The 20,029-nt window shown below is 36.4% G+C and overlaps 1 protein-coding gene across 1 annotated transcript in view; it reads left to right on the top strand.

The window, feature by feature from the left end:
- The window catches only part of EYS (eyes shut homolog), a 765,693-nt gene that overhangs the window by 695,749 nt on the left and 49,915 nt on the right, over nt 1-20,029 (top strand). The window contains exon 43 of the mRNA XM_072926499.1: nt 18,235-18,407. Coding sequence (XP_072782600.1) covers nt 18,235-18,407 — 173 coding nt within the window. The remainder of the gene's footprint in view (nt 1-18,234; nt 18,408-20,029) is intronic.

Genomic DNA, 20,029 nt, shown 5'->3' with positions numbered 1-20,029 from the left:
CCTTCAAAGAGGGGAAGATCTTAAGTCTCCAAATGGAAGGGTAGTCTTTCAACCAGCAGCTACCCTTCAGGAAAGGTTCTGAAACTTTATAGGTTCTAATATTCTCTGAAATAATTTCTGAATAATCAATTAAATGCACCAGCTCTGTGCTCAGTAACAATTATGAAAGTAAAGGGTAAATCCTTAAAAGGTAAAATGTCATGATGCATAAATATTAATTGATAAGGCTCCATTGCTTCTCATTAATTTTGTCATTTTATTCTCAAAAAGACTAGTGATGAGGTTAAAGGAAGAGAAAAGTATAATGGAAGAAATTGAATTTTTCCAGATTGCTTTGAAGTTTTCTGGTGTGGAAAAGGGATGTTTAAAGAGTGACATATCTAGGAGAGACATTAGAAAACAAACAGACATTAATTATTTGCCTTCTAATGGAAAGACATCATGTAAAAAAAGGAGATAAAAATTCTAAGAGAGCAGAGATAGACAATAAAAAATATTTCATACACAGGTAGTGGAATAATGCAGCACAACGTAGATGTTGACATAGGTTTATAAAGTGATCAGACATGTTTACATAGGAAAAAATATCTGTTAAGGACTGTGAAACACATCTGTCTCAAGATGTCCTTTAGCGAAGCCATGGCATGATGAATGTCACTTGATGCTGCATTAAAACTACCCTTTTTTATGGGATGTCAGAGACAGGATGGTATCCCTTGATAGCATGCAGCCTGCCTCCTTTGTTCCTCTATTTCAAATACTTCACCAGGAAAAACAAAAAAGTCTCCACGATTTCCAGCCTGGGGGGACTGCTCAGACCCCCTCAGTTGCAATTCCTTATTCAAGAACATATACACAGCTCTCTGGGAATGCTCCTGGGATTTGTACAGATTCCAGGAGGGTGGGTTTTCTGCATTTGCCATCACAGAACCTGGGCAAGGAATCTGCACGGATCAGCAGGAACACATTCAGAGAATTAAAGCCTTTAGGGATATGTAGAATTTCTACCCTCTATTTCTTGATTAAATGTGTTGTATCCTGGTTGTCACACAAATCTTGACCTGCTAGTGAACTCACTCTGACAAATGTCTTTTGTTTTCAAAAAGCAAAAGAATTGCCGGAAGTTAATGTCCCTTGCAAAGTCCAGATTTTCCAGTCTTTGGGCCAGATCATTTGTCCTTGAGTAGCTAGTCAAATGCAAACTTCTGTAGAGTGCCTATTGCAGTTCCTGACACAGCAGCTCACAGACACATTTGGAATTTGTCACTTACTCAGTGGGGTGGGTCCACCCTGGCCAGCAGGTAACCCCCAGCTGAATTACTCACGTACCTCCAGAAGGATGGGGGTAAATGGAAAGACAAAATCAAAGAAAGAAAAAGTCAAGAAAACTGGAGTGTTGAGATAGAGACAGTTTAATAAATGAAGAGAAACAAAGGAAAAAAAAAAAATGATGCAGAAGCATTTACCCCCAGCAGACCAGTGCCCAGCCAGTCTCCAACCAACAGCTACTTTGGAAAGACGAGCTCCCAGGTTTCATGGTGAGCACGGTCCCTTAGACTATGGGACTAGTTTGGGTCATCTGTCCTGACTGAGTCCCTTCCCAACTTCTTGTCCACTCCCAGCCTGCTCAGAGTGAGAAAACATAAAACCATATGCTGTGCAAACACTGCTTGCAGTAGATAAACATTGACACCTTAACATTGTTTCAGTTTCAAATCCACAATACAGCACCACACCTTCTGCTTTGCAGAAAATCAACTCTTTCCAATACAGCTTGCTGGAATAAATGTTGAGAGCCTGATGCTCTGATCTATTAAACCTCTTTCCACCTTTTTTATCTTTGCTCCTCATAATAGTGCAAAAGCAGAAACATTACCAGTGTGGTAAAAGAGAAAAATGGTATGTGGTTCTGCTACCCTGTACTGTTTCGAAGGAGAAGACATAGACTGGTTTCACTGTGCTTGGCCACAGGTCAGTTCTTTGAAGCAAAAATATTCCATTTCAGGAATTCATGTCATGTAAGCTAAAAGGGAATATAGCTTTGCCTGCCTGAAGGAAGGGTTCTGAGTTTCTCCTGTGAGTTTCTCTGATAAGACATGTCAAAAATGACTCAGACAGATCACCAGTTCTTTTTCATATCTCATGAAGCAAAGCGTGTGTGATACTGCCTCATCAGCCACAGCTTGTGCTGGGAGATCTCTGGTTTTCATTGACAGGTCAGAGCACTGCTGTGCATCCTGAGAGCCTCTGTGAACATTGAGTTAATTTCTTCTGGGACAATGGGAAGGGATTTTTTTTCTTGTTGTCAGATTGGCTGCAATAAATTGTGTTTGGGGGCATTCTCACAGGGTCTCTGGCGTGCATTTGCAAAGCTCTGCTGTTGCACTATGACAGCTGGTAGGAATGTGCTGAGGTTACACTCTTGTCTTCAGACAAGGCTGCATTTCCTGGCAGGCAGGAGTGCAGGGTGACTGCAGAGCAAAGTATTCACTGAAATTATGATGAATGAGGGATGAAGGTTGTTAATAGGTTTGGTAGCAAGAGGATGATGCCTTTTCTCCAGGATACTTAACCTTCATAAAATAGGACATAATACTATTTCGGGAACTGCCTGCAACTGCTTAAGAATGAGAGTGCACATTAGTGGCCATCCCCTGGCAGGTGGTGACGTAGCAGGAAGGAGTGATTAATGTACCTTTCATGATCCTGTGTGATTTATGATCATGATTCATAGATGAATTCATGGTTCTAGTGCTCTTTGCATCTTACTGAATCACACTGGCATAGCTATGTATACCAAAAATATTTGATAAATAACAGATAGAGTGCTAAAGGAACTTCAAAAAATCTGGTTATCTTGTCTTCCCTAAAATTTGAGATTTATGGAGTCCGGTGTTAAATGGATTGGCTTGTCTGTTTGGGGAATAGCTGCACTATTTTGGAGATAAAGATGACCATTAGATAAAGCGGACAAATATACCAATATCTTTCTTGCTGTTGCATATATTATATACTTTTTAAAGCCACATCAACCATTTTTTATGTATCTTTCACTTATAACTTCATTTTGTACAGCTTCAAAGTATTCTTGGTTTACTAAAATCACTCCATATCTATTTTTTCTGGTTTTAACATTCATTACAAATAATTCCACTATGCATGAGCTAGTCTTTAACAGTAACAGTGTAATTAATGCAATATATAGGTACTCCTAGTATAATACTGCTTTTAACAATAAAAACCTTAACCTTCCTTAAAACATCTGAAGCTGCATGGTTTTCTCTCTGCACAAGTGATGCTGCCATAGCTACCACCTGTGGAGCTGAACAATTACAGCAGCAGAAAATCTTACCATAGAAACACACAAGCAATGAATCACTCCATTCCTCCAGTACTGCAATTTCCAGTCTAACAGAAAGTGCTGGAACACAGGAAGCACATAAATGATACCTTGGCACAAACACTGCTTTAGATAATACTAGAAGACATAGATTTATATTACAGACAGAAAATACACTTAAGGGTGGCCATATGATTTGCAGGATTTTCTGCCAGCAATTATTTTGTGCAATGTAAAATCTTGGAGGACTCAAGCCAACAACTGCAACACAGACTGTCTTACTCTGCTTTCTCCACAATTATCATGCAGATTCAATCCCAATGGAAATATTCTCTGTTCAGCTGCATTAGCAGAAACCTCTGCCAGAGATCCCCATCCCACAAACATCACAGTGAGATAACTTTTACTTCAGCTTAACAAATGAAAATATGATGAATATTAACATATTTTAAAATGGTTCTGTTACTCATCTCTTTAACACCTTTAAAAAGAAATCACAGTGTAGGTGCAATAGAAAAGAGAGATTTTAAAGGAACTTGCTCATCATATATAAAATACTAGTTAACTCCCGTGTTGATCTTATGTTTGAAATAGTTCAGCAGAAAACAATAAACACTAAAAAGTGTTCATAATCAACTATGGTTTATGCCAATTCTAGTCAAAGACCTTATCTCACAGATGATAAAATGTCAAACTGACCTATTTATATCAGTGGTTATGATATTCCACTACTACATTGATCACTTATAAAATATTCTAAGTGAATGCTAACAAAGTTAAGATTTTACACTTTTAATTAAAAACATTTTGAAATAAAGCAAATTAAAAACTATATTTGGTTTTGATGACATTATTTCGTTTACTGCTTTTCTACCACTGACTGCCCATCGATTTAGTACAGAAGCTAGCTGTGCATCAGTAGGATTTCCCACCTTCTAACACCCTTTTCTTCAATATCCAGTACACAAAAAAATTGTAATTATCAACTCTGCAGACAAATCTAATATTTCTTATTTTGATTTTGGAGCAATTTGATTTGTATCACATCCGGATTCATCACTCAACAATATATTTTTAATATTAACTTTTCAGCATTACATGACCTTGAGTAAAGCAAGAACTTTTTTTTTTTTTTTTTTTTTTTTGCAAAGAGAAGAAGCACATGCATCTTTTACCAGCTTCTGTAGTTCCTAAGTGGTTTATAGAGATCATATCATTGTCTGCATTAAAGCATGTGCTAAGATAATGATCCTCATAAAACCAGTCAACTGGTTCAGACAAGCTGAACATTCACACCATGGTCGGACCCTTCAACATTAAGCAGTGTTATGTTAGAAGCTCAGTTACACGTGGGAGTTTCAAGGCAAACATTCTTTGATGTGAAAGTTATTCAGATGTGGTAGGACCTTGACTCCAGGGAACTATCTTCCAGTTCCAAGTATCTTAAAAAGGCTGTAGAAAACCCCTGCACACCAGAAAATGGAATCAGTTAATAAAGAAAATATTTTAATTTTTAAGTTATGTAATTCATTTGGATAACACAGATGACACTTGTATTTTTAAATTTTACACTTGTAAAATAAGAATTATATATAACCTGAGATTCTATCAAGTTTTCAGGATTCTAGGGAAATTTATGGTACAGGTCTGAATTAATTTTTGGACTGCAGGCCCTGGTTTAGGTTAGCCTTTAAGTACCCAAATGTCTTGGAAGCTTTCTGGGAGCATTTTTCACATTTCTTTAGAAATTAAGTATGTTGAAGCCAGCAGTGGAAGCATGAATGAGTCTGTTGCTCTGAACCAGAAGAGTCCGTATAACCGGAATATTTGGTATAATCTGCCCCTACCTTTGAAGAGGCATAAAGCAGAAACTGGGAGAACTGAAGTTTAGCTGGTACTTCAGGTTTCCTTTTTGCCAATAAATCTTTAATATTAAAGCAAAGCAGTCCAGAAGTAGAGAATGGAATTCCAGTTCACCTTCTCTCTACTGATAATTTAAATTAAAGTTCTGATTTTAATTAAGCCTACTTGTGTTACAGTGTGTGAAAAGCTGTGATTTTTCAAGATCACCTGTTTTCAGTAGTGCTGTCATAATTTGGTCAAGTGAACCTGAAAGCCTGGGAAAACTTAAGCACCTAACTCTAATTACTAAATCATTCTGCAACCACAAGCAGATTGTTTCTTTCACAGCCTGACTGAGGTGTTAGTTGTCCTTACTAGCTCTAATGTGCATTTCACTTATAGAAGCATTGATATCAATGAATAGGAAGGAATGGAAGGAAGAAATTCCTTCATTAATATTGCAGCCAATATGGCTTTGTAACATATATCTTAGAAACTGACTAAAGGAAGTAAGCAGGAAGGGTTAAAATTCTTTCCTCTTGCTGCATTAGAGCTCTGTCCTCTTTTTTTTTTTTATCCTTTTTTTTCTTTTATTTTTTTTTTAATAGGGCATTCTTACTTCCCTTATGTGGTAACTTCAAAACAAACGTGACCACAAGGCATTGCAGGTCATTATGCACTTGTTTCTATGGATACATAGCAGATATCCCTATAAAGCAAAATAAAGAGACAATGGTTTCAGAAAAGGCACAGCTATGGTCATTTTCATGAATATAGAATAAGTACTAATGACTATACATGCTAATAAACCGAAAAAAGCACTATTTTCTGTGAAGACTTAGCAGCCAGAATGAAACATCCCATCATGTGTTCACTTCAGGTGGTAGCAGTGCTAATGAGAATAAAGTCAAATATGTCTAATTGCACTTCCATGATCTTTTCATTTCGCCATGTAGACACAGACATATTGAAACTTTATGGCTATGGATACACTTTTCAAATCATCGTCCTTGCTGACTGAATCTGGAGTGTTTTTGTGAGAAGAGTACAGCATGTATTAGAGGTTGAAGCACTACTCACTCCACCCAGCAGTGAAGAGCAGTATCTGTAAAATATTCAGACATTAGAATGAGACTGTGCAATATCATATTGTTACTAGCAATTGATCCAGTACTTTCATTTTACATGGACAGACATCATACTGATGCACATTAGAAAATAAGAAGTGTTCAGAAGGTGTAAAGAAACTCATTTACCTTCAGAAGTGAATATTGTCACAGGCACTGCCATGCAAAATCTTAGTTATAGACACTCTATATCCAGGAAATAACATGAAATGTTTTGTCTGCTTTATTGACAAAAGTACTCTAAAATTCTCTATGATTAAATGCAGATCATTACATATGCTTTTCTAATCTTAATTTAGGTTATTTTAGTTATTCATTTCACAAGTTCAAGTGTCTTATTTAAAAGAACTGCTTATTTCTATTCCCCAAACATTTGCAAGGTTAGATAGCCAATAGAATCAGACTAACAGAATAACTTTCTGTTATTCTTCTACATAAATGTAAAGAAATGTGTCAGCATCATGATATCAAGAGAAACTGTGTTGTTTCTTTGAAGGGAATTGGGAAATGAATAACAGTACTGCTAATGATGTCATGATGTGTTACAGTGAGCTCATGGGCATTCCGTTTCCCCTTCCCCGGGACCCTGTGACTCTGATCAAGATAACCCTGGATCCCTCCTTCCTGCCCCAATGGGGTTGGTGGAGAGCCAGGGAAGCCCACCCTGTCCAAAGTCTATATAGACCTCTGAAATTTCCTGTTTGCTCTTTTTTGCCCCACTCTCCACATGGACATCACAGAATAAAGAGAGCTGAACCAACAATCTCGGGGTAAGAGCCTCTTTTGGAAATCTTTGCCATCTCCTGATATTCCCCCCCTTCAAAGCCTCGGATCTCTGGGCTAGCCTGATTATTCAGGGGGCTGTGTGAGGGGGGGAACGTCAATGATGCAGCCGTTCCTCTCTACTGTATATTCTCCTGTAATTTACTTTTTATCATTATCTTGAAAATTATCATAAAATCTTTTGCTGCAAATAAGTCAGATGACCTGACTCATCTGACCGCTCGAGTACAAGCTAGAGAGAGACTAATCTCATAGCACTTAAAGACAGGTCTGTTTGAGAAAATGGTACACAAATGGCCTTTTGTACCTTTTATGAAGATCAGCTGCAAATCGGACTTCTTTTGTTGCACTTTGGATCAGTTTCTCTGGGTGTGTCACCAACTGTGCTAATTCTCAGCAATGGGACAACTGTAACAGTTACAGTTCTTGCACATTTGAAAAATGCCAACGCTCAGTTTTATAGTATTTGATTTTACAGTTTTTAGGGCATTTCATATGCTTCACAAGTCATAGCCATCATCCAGGAATGTGTGAAATTCAGAGCTGAAGCAGCAATCAAAGTGAAAGGTCAACCTACAAGATGGAACAATCCAAGCTATTGAAAAAGAGCATATTGTAACAAAATTGAAAGCAGATGGTAATAGATAACTTTTCACTTCAGACAATATTTTGTAGTTCTAGTACTCAGTACTTCTTTTGTCCTTCTCATGTTCAATTAGTTGTGTAAGCTTAAGCAATTGCTCTTTGTAAAAGCTTTGTGCATTACCTTTCATTTTAGTAGAAGGAAACTGTGACAGAGAGGTCAAGGTTTGGTCCTTCCTAAACTCTTACTTTTCTAGTTGCTTTTTATTTTCAGATTTTTGACCTACCTTTGGTGTCCTTTTAAGAAATAGCTTAGGTTGAATTATTTGTAGAAATTTGGTTAGATCCATGGACAAATGGAATCTATGAAGTTGTCCTTAACCTCTTATACTTACTTCAGTTAAAGTATAAACAAAAATTCTATGATGCTGGAAATTCTTGCTCCTTTTGAGAGCTGGTGGTACTCCAGAGAAAGGATGAACAAGAAAATAGTGTTGAGGTTTTCTTTTCCTCTTTTATTCCCAACAGCAGAAGACAATATCTGAACTATACAGGGAAGAAAGTGAATCTCAAAGAGATAAGAAAGACAGACATAGACACTCAGAAGTTTTAAGAGATGGGTTTTTTTGGAACTAAAGAAAAATAGTATTTTTTTTTCTTAACATTACACTCAGCACAGGTTGCAGGGCCTGATGTACTGGTTGCAGGCCAGTTTTTACTAGTCTTGTTCTAAGAAAAAAATGGTCTAGGGTGCTTAGAGTTTTTTTCCTTCTCTGGATTTCAACATCACACATTACATGTAATTAGATACATCTGCAGTCATGAAACACCACTATTGGGCTGAGATAAGATTTAACTGTAGACTTTATGTACCAGTATATGTGCGGTGATTCCTGAAAACCAGTGTTCTTCAAACATGACCTACCAATTCAGCCACACTGTGTGACTCATGATGTGCTAGTCTGAAGGCTGTAAAAAGCTATTTTGGAAATTTACAGAGTCTTATTTAAAACTCTAGGCCTTAGCTGTATTAGAGTTAAAGCCCTGGACAGCCAAAGAAACTACAGATTGAAAAAGCACAGAGATTTGAATTACCTTCTGAGGGAAAGAAATCACCTTGGTCATTGGTAAGGAAACTTACTTTATCTAATTTGCACCATCCAAGGAATTTTAGCTAATCTACCATGTAAGCAATAAATGTATAGCATATATGGCAAATGCAATTGCTTGTGTCATTTATATGTCACCTCAAGCTTCATAATATAATATAATAAGGTCTAGATAATAGAAATAGAAATTAATGGAAATTAACTCAGCCTAATTTCATGTCTTAGAGGCTGTGGTATGGTATGCTGTATAGATAGTAATCAATTTCATTGGAGGTTGAAATAATATTTTCTGTTGACAAACAACGTTTAGTTATAGCTCAAATACTCTTTAAAAAAATGCGTAAAAGTCCAGGCAGGGTTCTGCAGTGCTGTTTTTACTAATTAGATTAGTGAGGTATTTCTAATATGTTAACTACCATGATGTGGTACAAGTACAATTTTTAATATACGTCAATATATGTTATTATAGAATAAAATTTTTGGTGATGCATAGTCAGAATAAACAAGGGTTTACATTTTATTGGCCACTGGGCAAACACAGATGCTAGTCAGCAAATGCCCACTGGTTTGAAGCATGATTTATGTGGAGGAATATTATCTTCTCCTTCCTTAACTTAAAGAATCAGGAGGGGAAAAAGCTCCCAAAGCCTATGAATATACAACTAATACAATTTAAATATTAGAAACGATGTACAAGATTTACAGGCAAAGTGGAGTGATGCAATTTTCTCATTAAGGCATGACTCAGTCATTCCCTTCCATGGAAAAGCACTATCCATGGAGACTTGCTCTTTCTAAGATGTGGCTCTTGATCCACCTCGTGGCTCTGTCAGCTGTTCACAGAAAAAGCAGAGCACATGCCTGTGCACCCAGTTTTGTGTTTTCATTAAGAAACGAACAAGCAACATACAAAGGTTCTTTTGGAAACCACTGAGAAAAAGAAAGCTGAAGATTTAATGTGGAAAGATGAACCATCAAAGAAAAACTCTATTCAGGTTTTCCTCCATGGAGTTCAGAATTTCTCTCTTATGATGTTTTTAGGAGAGTTAGAAACAGGAATATCCAAAGTGAATGGTAAAGGTTTTGTCAGTGCAAAGCAGCTGTGGTTTACCTGGTCACTTGTGATGTTGTCAACTTTTCATAGAGTCTTTAGTAATTGCTATTTTCATTCATAGTTTAGAATACATTTTATGTTTTTATAAACATAAATTCTTATCCGAAAATAATACAGTATGTTATGTGCATATGGAAAATTTATCTCCATTTTGTTGAGCTAGAAACAGAAATTTAGGATTGAAGTGAAGGTTCTACATTTTAATTACCAGGAGGTATAAGAAATTAGTTGAACAGGGAAAATCACATAGGAAGGTTGATGATGCCCTGCAAACTCAAAGCTTAACTTACCCTTTTATGTGAGCTCTTAAGAGATTTGTGTCTTCCAGCTTTGTACATAGAGCAGGCTTAAAAGTACTGATGATCAAGTCCGTGTGATTCAGAATGTTTTTAAAACAGAAATGGCAACATGTGCTAAATAGACATGAAAGTGGTGCTGAGCCACTGATTATTAGAGTTGCAAATTGGTAGAACTAGTGACAACACCATTAAGAATTGGTTATGGAAGCTTCTTTCTGTAAGTTGAATTCAGAATGGAATAGTTTGTAGAGCCTTCCCATTCTGAGGAGGCTGTAATCTGATTTTAAGACTCCTCCCATGGGACACCTGATAAAACCCCACAAACCTGTGTCAGCTCCCTCCCTCTCTCCTCTCTGCTCTCGGCTCTGGGCTCTCTGGGCTCTGCTCAGGCTCCTGGGCCTCTGTCCCCCTGCTGCCCCCAGCACAGGGTTGAGGGCAGGGGAATAAAATTAACTCCCCTGCTAAACAACAGAGACTTGTCTCGTCTGCTTTCCCTGCTGCTGGTGGTGGCCTCCCTGGATCATGATCATCACTGTAGCCACACAGCGCTACAATAGTTTGCATTTATGGAAGTTCAAAATAATAAATACATAAATAATAAACTTCTTTTAGAAACAGGAAAATAGATTAGTAAGAAACTGATAAAGAGAGAAAAGTATAATGATCATGTAGATTTGCACTATATTTTTTCCTCTGTCCAAGGTAGACAGTTCTGGATTTAGAATATAGCCATTATAGTTCAAAGTTATTATGTTGTGTATTTAGAGTAAATGCTGCTATTTTACAAACTGTTAAAGATTTTCCCTGCAATTTTGTTATCTGTCTCCTCATGATTACTCTAGCAAACTACAGCTGCTCTGTAATGAGGCTGGAATCTTGGAAAAAGTATACTGTCATGTAGTTCTGCAACCTATAAATTCATCTAAAATTGAAGTAATTAATGGTTTTGTGCTTAAAGATTGCTTTAGATTTCTAATAGAAATTAGTAATAGTATGCAATGCAAGTTTAATGAAAGCAGTGCAACAAGCAGTATGGCGCAGGCCAATGTTCAGTATCACTGCTTTGGGTATAGTATTCCCAAGTCCTACAGCAAATAGTAGAGATATTGAAGCAAAGGCTGTTTAGAGCCCTAGCGACTGCTAAGGGCAATTGGAAATCTTCTGTCATAAGGAATTATGACAGATTTTTGAAGGACAAAGAGAATTCAGGCTGCAAACGATTTCAGTAAGATGTGGAGATCTGCCTTCAACCTTATGCTGCTGAAAAATATCTATATGCTTCCCTGGATGTGTTTCACATAGTCCAAAGTTTTTATTATCAAAATCATAGCCTTTCAACTTTAAAAATAAATTACTTTTTATAAATAAATTTAGCATATGTTAATATCTATTGGCTATTTTTCATATAAACACAAGGAAGGACAAAATGCAGATTTAACTGAAAAGACTGAAATTGGGGAAGGGAGTAATGTCATAGCTAATTATAGCCCTTGCACTGGATCCAGCCTGACAGATCATTATTTCTCTTCCTAGATGTGGCCAGGGAATGGATTTCTGCCCAGATAGATTTTTTTACCAACTATTACTTGCTGTACTTTTTCTGAGGGATCCTTAGCCATCTGTCATTAAGTGTTACGCCTCTAGAACTGTTTGATACCACAACTGTGCATCTTCTTCAGGAATGGTCATAACTGACATGTTACCAGGCAGAATTTTTCATGCACAATACATTTTATTGGATATGTATCTTTCATGGGATGGTTATGGAATCCTGTATGTTGACCAAATAAATGGGAAATGGAGTCTAAAGAGTGCTTATAAAAGACCCCAGAATAGGCTTCATTATTCTGAAAAGTTAGTACTGTGTTAGAAAGTTCAATTAGTACATTGCAAAATAAATTAAAACCATCCTGAACTCCTGAAAATAATGGTATTTTTGAAGATCTAAAATAGATAATCTGCCAAGAAGCAAGAGTTTCTCTTCCTTCATTATTTCCAAAAATCAAATTCTGTCTTTCCTAAATCACAGTTGAATCAAACTGCAGGAAACTTTCTGCAGTTTAGGTATTGTTTAAAGAGTGTGTTCTTGCTCAAGGAAACTCATATGCTTAATGATAAGATAGAGCAGATGTTCATTGCTGTCTGACTGGGATGGATAAAGCTTTATTTGGGTCTTATAAATTAATTTTCTGCTAGAGTTGAATCAGTTTTTACACAATGATCTTTTTCTCTTACGTTGACAAGAGACAAGCGAGGTGTTTGAACCTTTTTGTCCCTTATTCTCTCCTTTTGAACTGGGATTGCAACCTTTCCACTCCAACATTTTAATCTAAATCAAATAATTCAAATGCATCATTTGAAAGAGAGGGCCTATTTAGTCTGCAACAGAACCAGTATAACTCTAAGTCTGTTCCAAAGAAATTTTTAAGCCAAATAGTTCCTCCATGAATGCACCCAACTGTGGATATTCTCAGTTCAGTCAGAGAGAAAAAGAGAAAGATTTATGCCAGGCTAATCCTGGGAAAAAGTCCAAGAGGAATGTAAACAATCTATTCTCTTGTTTTCTGTTCATATTTTTTATAGATATGTTCTACCACACTGACCTGTGTGTAGACCTCCAGTGTACCAATCAAGTGAAATGTTTTTACTTTAAGACCAATGGAATTACTGTTCCAAATATTCTCTATGAAAGAGAGAGGTGCTTTTGAATAAACATTCATTTGCCTTCTGAAATCGTACAAGTCATTTCACCCATCCCTGGCTCAACAGCCTCACCCAACCAATCTCAAGAAATTTTCCTTCAGTATTTTCAAAACCAATTTAATTGACAAGTGATTTGGTCTTGAGACCAAAGAGAGCCTTCATATAGAGAAAAGCAGTTTAGAAAATTTTGGTGGGTTGAGCCTGGCTGGGCATCAGTTACCCATTCAAGTTGCTCTTCCTCCTTAGATGAGCAAGGAAGACAAGATATAATGAAAGGCTCATGGGTCAGGCTGTCATGGGCAAAACAGGCTTAACTTGGGGAAAAAATAATTTATTACCCATCTAATCAGAGTAGGGAAAAGAGAAATAAAACTAAATCTTAAATCACCTTCCCTTCATCCCTTCCTTCTTTCTGGCCTCAGCTGCATTCCCAAATTCTCTACCTCCACTCCCACAGTCACTCAGGGGTATGGGGATTGTGGGTTGCTGTCATTTCATCACACGTCTCTGCTGCTCCTCCCTCCTCAGTGGGAGGGCTCCTCACTCTTCTCCTGCTCCAGTGTGGGATTCCTCCTAGAGGAAACTGTTCTTTGTGAACTTCTTCAGCGTGGGAAAGCCTGTGGCTGCAGTACTTCAGAACTGCTCCAGAGTGTGTCCCAAGGCACACGGACACAAGTCCTGCCAACAAACCTGTTTCAGCATGGCTCCTCTCTCCAAAGGGCCGTGGCCCTGCTGAGATCCTGCTCCAGCAGGATCTGCTGCCAGGGCTTTTTTTCTGCTTCTTGACAACATTATCCCAGAAGCGTTGCAATCATTGCTGATGGACTTGGCCATGGCCAGTGGCAGGTACGTCTCACAGCCACCTGGCATTGGCTCTATTCGACATGGGGGAAGCTTCTGGCAGCTTCCCACAGAAAGCCACCCCTGTAGGTCCCTGCCACTACCAAAACCTGATCACACAAACCCAATACAAAAATTCTTTCAGTGAAAGGCAGAGCAAGTTAAAGTGACTTGCAGAATAATGCTTCCAGACAGAAGAAAAAATGATTCAAAACAGTAAAAATAACAAAAGCATTCAGAGCTAGACAAGATACAGTAATTGAGGAAACCTGGTGAAAAGTACTAAAGCAGCATGAAAGCTGAATTGATTTTGGGAGCTGTATAATAGAAGGAAAGATTGGCAGATATATTATATTCTAAAAAACACCTGCTGTGCACAAGGAAGAAACACCTCCTTTATATATTGTCCTTTGATATTTATAAGATTGTTGATGAGATAAGGTTATCCTTCTGGCTGCAGTGAGTTTTTGTGGATTTGTCTATTTGTCTATACAAAGCTTTCAAAGGGAGATTGTAATTGCCTTTACATTATGCTGGTGTGTTCTGGAAAGCAATTTAATGAATCTTTGCATGAAGCACAATTCAACTTAAAGTTTAAACTGAAAATGTATGATGGTCCTTTCATTTCCCAGTATTTTAAAACAAAAGAGTGCAAGGAAAACATAATAGTAACAACTTGAAAATAAACTGAAGTACATTTTCTACTTATTGAGTGAAGTAACTGTTCCCTCCAACTTCCAGAGCTTCATTACAGATAATATAATGGGGACACTAAAAGAACCTATGTCATTAAATATTTGATCCGTTGTGACACATAGTACAACCAGGGAATTATAGAATCATAGAATGCTTTGTGTTGGAAGGTTCATTAAAATCATGATTAATGGGTGTTGAGTGTGCTTCCTTTCAGGGAAGCCCTCTTACATAAAACTACACAAAGGGCATGTGCTTTCATTGTACTCCCATTTTAGAGATGGAAACAGCACAGGAATATAGAAAATTATACTCTGCTTTGGGCAAACACAACACTGTCAATAGAGTACAGATGATGTCTGTGGCACATTATGAAGAGAGATTATAATCTTTTCTTTCAAAAACAGAATTTATTTAAGTCAAAAACAGAGTTTTAACAGCTGGTTAAATACCGCTGTGACTGGATTACTAATTATTGCAATCCAGTCTCCTCTGTATTGTGCAATATTTAAAATAAATAAGTTACCATATCTGGGTTGGCATCCCAAAGCTGTCAATCTTATCTTATCAAAGCTGTCAAACTTCAATTTCATTAAATCAGGTCACTGATGTAACATTGATTCAAGGAGAGAAATTGTATTACTGAATTACAAATACCATGTCATATTATGCAAATATTTCTTGGTGACTTTCTTTCCAATCTAATATCTAAACCAAACATCAAAGGAATATTTTAACATGGGAAATGGAAATACAAAATATGTATTATTTATTATATGTATATAATATGTATTATTATTATAAATATTTAGTTCCTTAGCATTTCAGAGAATTATAAGGATGTCAGGGAATAGTTCATTTTCCCTACACTTTTTCCCCCTACACTTTTTTTTCCCTGTTTCATAATCCCGGAGGCATGAGGTGATGGTGCTCTAGAAACACTTTTCTTGTCTCTTTCAGTCCTTTTCAACATTATTTCTGTCTTTTCTCCCATTTGCTTTCACTGCTTGTATCATTCTTCCTTCATATGATTCTGAATAGTTAGGGGTTATTTGGTTGTTGTTTTTTTTTTTTTTTTCTATTTATTCCTGGAGTTTGTCAGTTCTCTAGTGTAAAATCGGAGTGTTTTTTGTGTGTAACATATACTATGGCTGCATGATTTTCTTTTGATGGCTTATAAATCTGCATCCACATTTGCAGGTAATGTAGTTAAGTAGGCAGAAATTTTCAGGTCAAATCAATTAGTGCTGAGGACTCAACATTCCCATTATTCATGTTTCAAGAATCTTTGACTCACACTAGACCTGGTCTGGGTCTGAATCCTGAATCCATACAGCTGAAGCAACCTGTGGTGTGAGACAATCCTCTGGTGCACGTTCATCAGAAAGAAATTCAGTTCGTACTCCAGAGACACAATGTGGAACAAACCATTTCAACAGGGGACAGCCAGGAGATTTTCTGCAAAACTATGCTCTGGATCTGAACTCAAACACTAATATGGTCATATAACACATTTCCACAAAACACTCCAAATTCGTTTTTTGTTCTTCAGCTTCAAAATTCTAGTATTTTCCTTGGTTTTAACTTTTTTCAGCTCATGTATGTAATTATCCAATGAGTTTTCTTGGAGTCACTCACAGATGTACGGCATAGACAAAAGATATTACTGCAAAAGATTTTATGCACCCTTTCATTTACTTCTTGCATTAATAAAGGGTGGCAGCCCATCATGAAATTGTGAAATCTGCCTGGGAGTAGTTCTTGGTCATTTGAGCATTATGTGTTTCTTGCATCTGAGATTAATTGGTGATCTCATCCTTCTCTTAACCTAGTACAGTTACAGCATGCTTTGAAAGGGAATAAGTTATCTGGGGCTTTGTATACTAATTCTTGTGAAATGGATGTGATAATTTCCTTTCCCTGTGGTTAGCTGCTATGCTTTCAAGTTTTATATTATTTTGTAGAACTTTTAAAAAACTGTTTTCTTTGCCTTATCATGAATCATTCTTCTTTGTTATTAGAATTTTACAGCACCAATAATGAAATAACACTGTTTATTTTGCAAACCATAAACTACTCACAATTTGTTATGCAACCTGTTATTTTTAATCTTCTCTACAATAGCAAAAGTCTATAAAAAGTAATGGCTAATGTTTGCATATACATTATCATTAAGAGAATGTATGAAAATTTTTTCTTTAAAGGTGAAGACTGAAGTGTGTCTTACAGCAGTCAGCAGAGACGATCCACCTTTTCTTCTATAAAAAAACTGAATACACTTGATAACTAAAAATCATCACCCACAACTGAAGATTTCCAGGAATAATCCAGTTCATTAATTCTTTTTTAATTAGCTTAACTGTGTAATGTTGATATTAAAACCTCTAAAAGCAAGATTCTCAATACTGCACAAATGAAAGCAATCCAGTAGCTCATTTAGATTCCTCTCATGCTGTCTGCAACAGATCTATAAATAGAATAGGCTACACACAGAAATTTATTATTGCAGCTGATAGCAATTTTCTTTTCTAAAGGTGTCTGGAGGCATTATTCATGAGATTCATTCTGGTAGACTCTCAAGCTGAGATCCTCACTCCCCAGCTCTGCAGGTGGTCAGTTTAGGAACACACTAATCAACTGCTATGAGCAAGGACTGTCACAAGGCTTACTTATTTTCCTCTTTTAAAAAATACAGGAGGTCTTTCAGCTCCAGATTATTTTCTTAACCTGATGGAGTGGATATTATAAGCAGATAATGAATTTTTAGAACTCACATGTAATTGAAATTTTATCAATGCTCATCCTAATGATTATGCTATTATTGGAAAACCACAATGAGTGTGATTTGATACAACATGCACCATGTCTTCTGCATTTATACCCACAGGTACCTGTGACCTTTTCAAGTAAAAGCCAAATATGTTTCTGTTCAATACTGAGGATGTACATGAATACTGAGCAACCACATGAATTGACCTATCTAGCTGTCATCTATTTTTAGCCATAATATAAGAGAAAAATCAAATAAGACCTTTTGTGAAATTATATTTATAATAAGTCATAGATGGGAATGTCTTGCACTGCTTTCCTGCTTTGGTTTTCCTACCATATTTGTCATTGTGCTATCTTTGAGTACTATAAAAATATTGGTACAACCAGAATATGTACATTTCTAAACGTCAGTTTTGTCAACCCTCAAGACTGGTTGCAACTTATTTTTAACCTTGCCTATTCTAATATTCTTTCTATGACTGAGAACATAAGTTATATGATAGCAGATATATAACTGTTTATACTGTTTCAAGTTCAGCATAATCACTATTGGAAGTGTTCATATTTCAGGATTTTCTGCATCCTACTGTATACATACAAACTGTATGTAGTACCTGAATATACAAATTATGTTTCCATTTGCAAAATAAACTAGTAACTTACATTTTTTGATCTCACATACTTTCAATTTTTTAGACATAATAGAGGACCTGTTATTCTGTAGCAGCTAGTTTGACCATGCTATGAAAGAAGCAGCACAAACAACTAGTGAGACAGGAAAGTCACATATCTCATCAGCAAAAGAATGAAAAATGATAATTTAAAATTAAACCCAAAATAAACTGCCATCTCAAGTCCTAATAAGGCATTGTCATGTCTAATGCCAGGAACACTAGTAAAAGCAGAAATCTATTACAACCATAAGTCAGATGTCACAGATTTTCTCTAAGTGTAAATTCTATTCTGCTTCTATTAAATGCATTTTGTCCTTACACTTTTTTGTTTGTTTGTTTTCATTTAAATTTGTCAGTGATGAAGAAAATTGGTATTGTGAATGCCCTAAACTCTACACTGGAAAACTCTGCCAGTTTGCAACTTGTGATGAAAATCCGTGTGGAAATGGTGCTACATGTTTTCCAAAGTCCAGGAGAGATGCAGTTTGCTTGTGTCCATATGGAAGGTCTGGCATCCTCTGCAGTGATGGTAAGAAACATTTCTTCATGCATTGGTCATAGTTTCTATCATTCATAGAAGCTGTGGTAAGAAACATGTCAAAGGTTTTGAAGGTAAAACACTGAAAGTCACCACCTCCCCACCTAAAAACACAGCCCAAAATCCAATCACACACAAAGAATGGCTAAGCTGATCACCCTTTCCATGTGTTGTTTCATTAAAGTTTCAGCCAGAGAAAGGTGGACAGAGGGATCAAAGAAGCAGAGAGTTTACTCAGAGAAACTGGGAAATACCAGGTAGCATTTGATGTTTTAGTAAATCACCTGTAGAAAAACTGAGAGATTCAAGTGAGAGATACTTTGGAGAAATTGGTTTCTCCTGTAGTTGGATTTTTTGTCTGCTTACAGAAGCATTATTTTGTACATTTTGCATATTTAAAGCAGTGTAAAAAGAATACTTTCTGGATTGTAAAAATACCACCATATACCATAATTTGATTAACTTTTCAAGTCAAAAAGAAGGACAATTTAAAATTTACTAAGTGATTTGCTGTGAAACAGGAGACAGGAGGAAGTGAAAATAATAAAGCAAAGGAAATAGGTCACTTTGACTAACATTGTCAAAGGAAGGACTTTTATTCCTTGAGCATTGATTATAATGATTGTTCTAGGTCAGGAATTCCTGTGTGTGAATATTGTGAATATCCAAGGTATTCTTTCCCCTAACAGTGAATGCAGCAAGAAGTAATGATTGAAAAACCTACATATAGAAAATAATCACTGGTTTCGAGCTCATTTAGTGGTGCACATGAAGTGCCTTTTCAAATAAATATTAAACAATTATCACATTGGTTTTTGTCGTTTCATATACATATTTCAGTCTTATTTTAAAATTTTATTTCCAAAATTTTCAGTAGATTAATATTTATGATTTATCTGTTTTCACCTAACCATGATACTTGATAGCAAATAGAAGTGAGTATTTGAAACATGTATGATAATTTCTTGGTAACTTTTCCTAATTTACAGTAGCAATACACTGGAACTTCATTTGCTTCATCTCTAGCCATCCAAGCTGCATTTCTTTGTTCCTTCTCAATTCCACAGCATCCTATTTAAATGAGGCTCCAGAGCTGATTCAAGGTGCTATATTCAAGGTGTGATAGTGCCACTGTGGTGTCTGACATTTTTCTGTCTCTCTGCCCTTACTTAACCCATTTCTGTTTTCTTTCTGTTTCCCATTCTGGTTTTTTTTATGAGTACGCTGACATATTCATTAAAGTTCTTATTAAAATTTCCAACACCTACAGCCCACTGTCCTGTACTTAAGTCTAGGACTGTTTCTGTAGTCCACCCCAATTTACATCTGTCAACATTGAATATCATCTAATTTTTTTTCCCTGTAGCTGTTCAATGAGGCTCTTCTGCAGATCTTTGTATTTAATTGTCTCTAAATTGAAAAACTACATAAAATTGAGAGCCTAAATTGAGAGAAAGTATAGAAATTCATTAGTTTGATTGGGCTACAAAACTGGAGTCTTTGGAAGCACAGAAAGAATTAATTTTAATGAGTGGAAAGGGAAGACTGTCTGGATCATCATTATAATCAAGCAAAATGAGAAAGAACACTCAGCTTTGCAGGACATAAATCTA

The sequence above is a fragment of the Taeniopygia guttata genome, chromosome 3 (assembly GCF_048771995.1).
Source record: "Taeniopygia guttata chromosome 3, bTaeGut7.mat, whole genome shotgun sequence".
Taxonomy (NCBI): Eukaryota; Metazoa; Chordata; class Aves; order Passeriformes; family Estrildidae; genus Taeniopygia; species Taeniopygia guttata.
The sequence above is the reverse complement of the archived record's forward strand: the minus strand, read 5'-3'. Positions and strand labels throughout refer to the sequence as shown.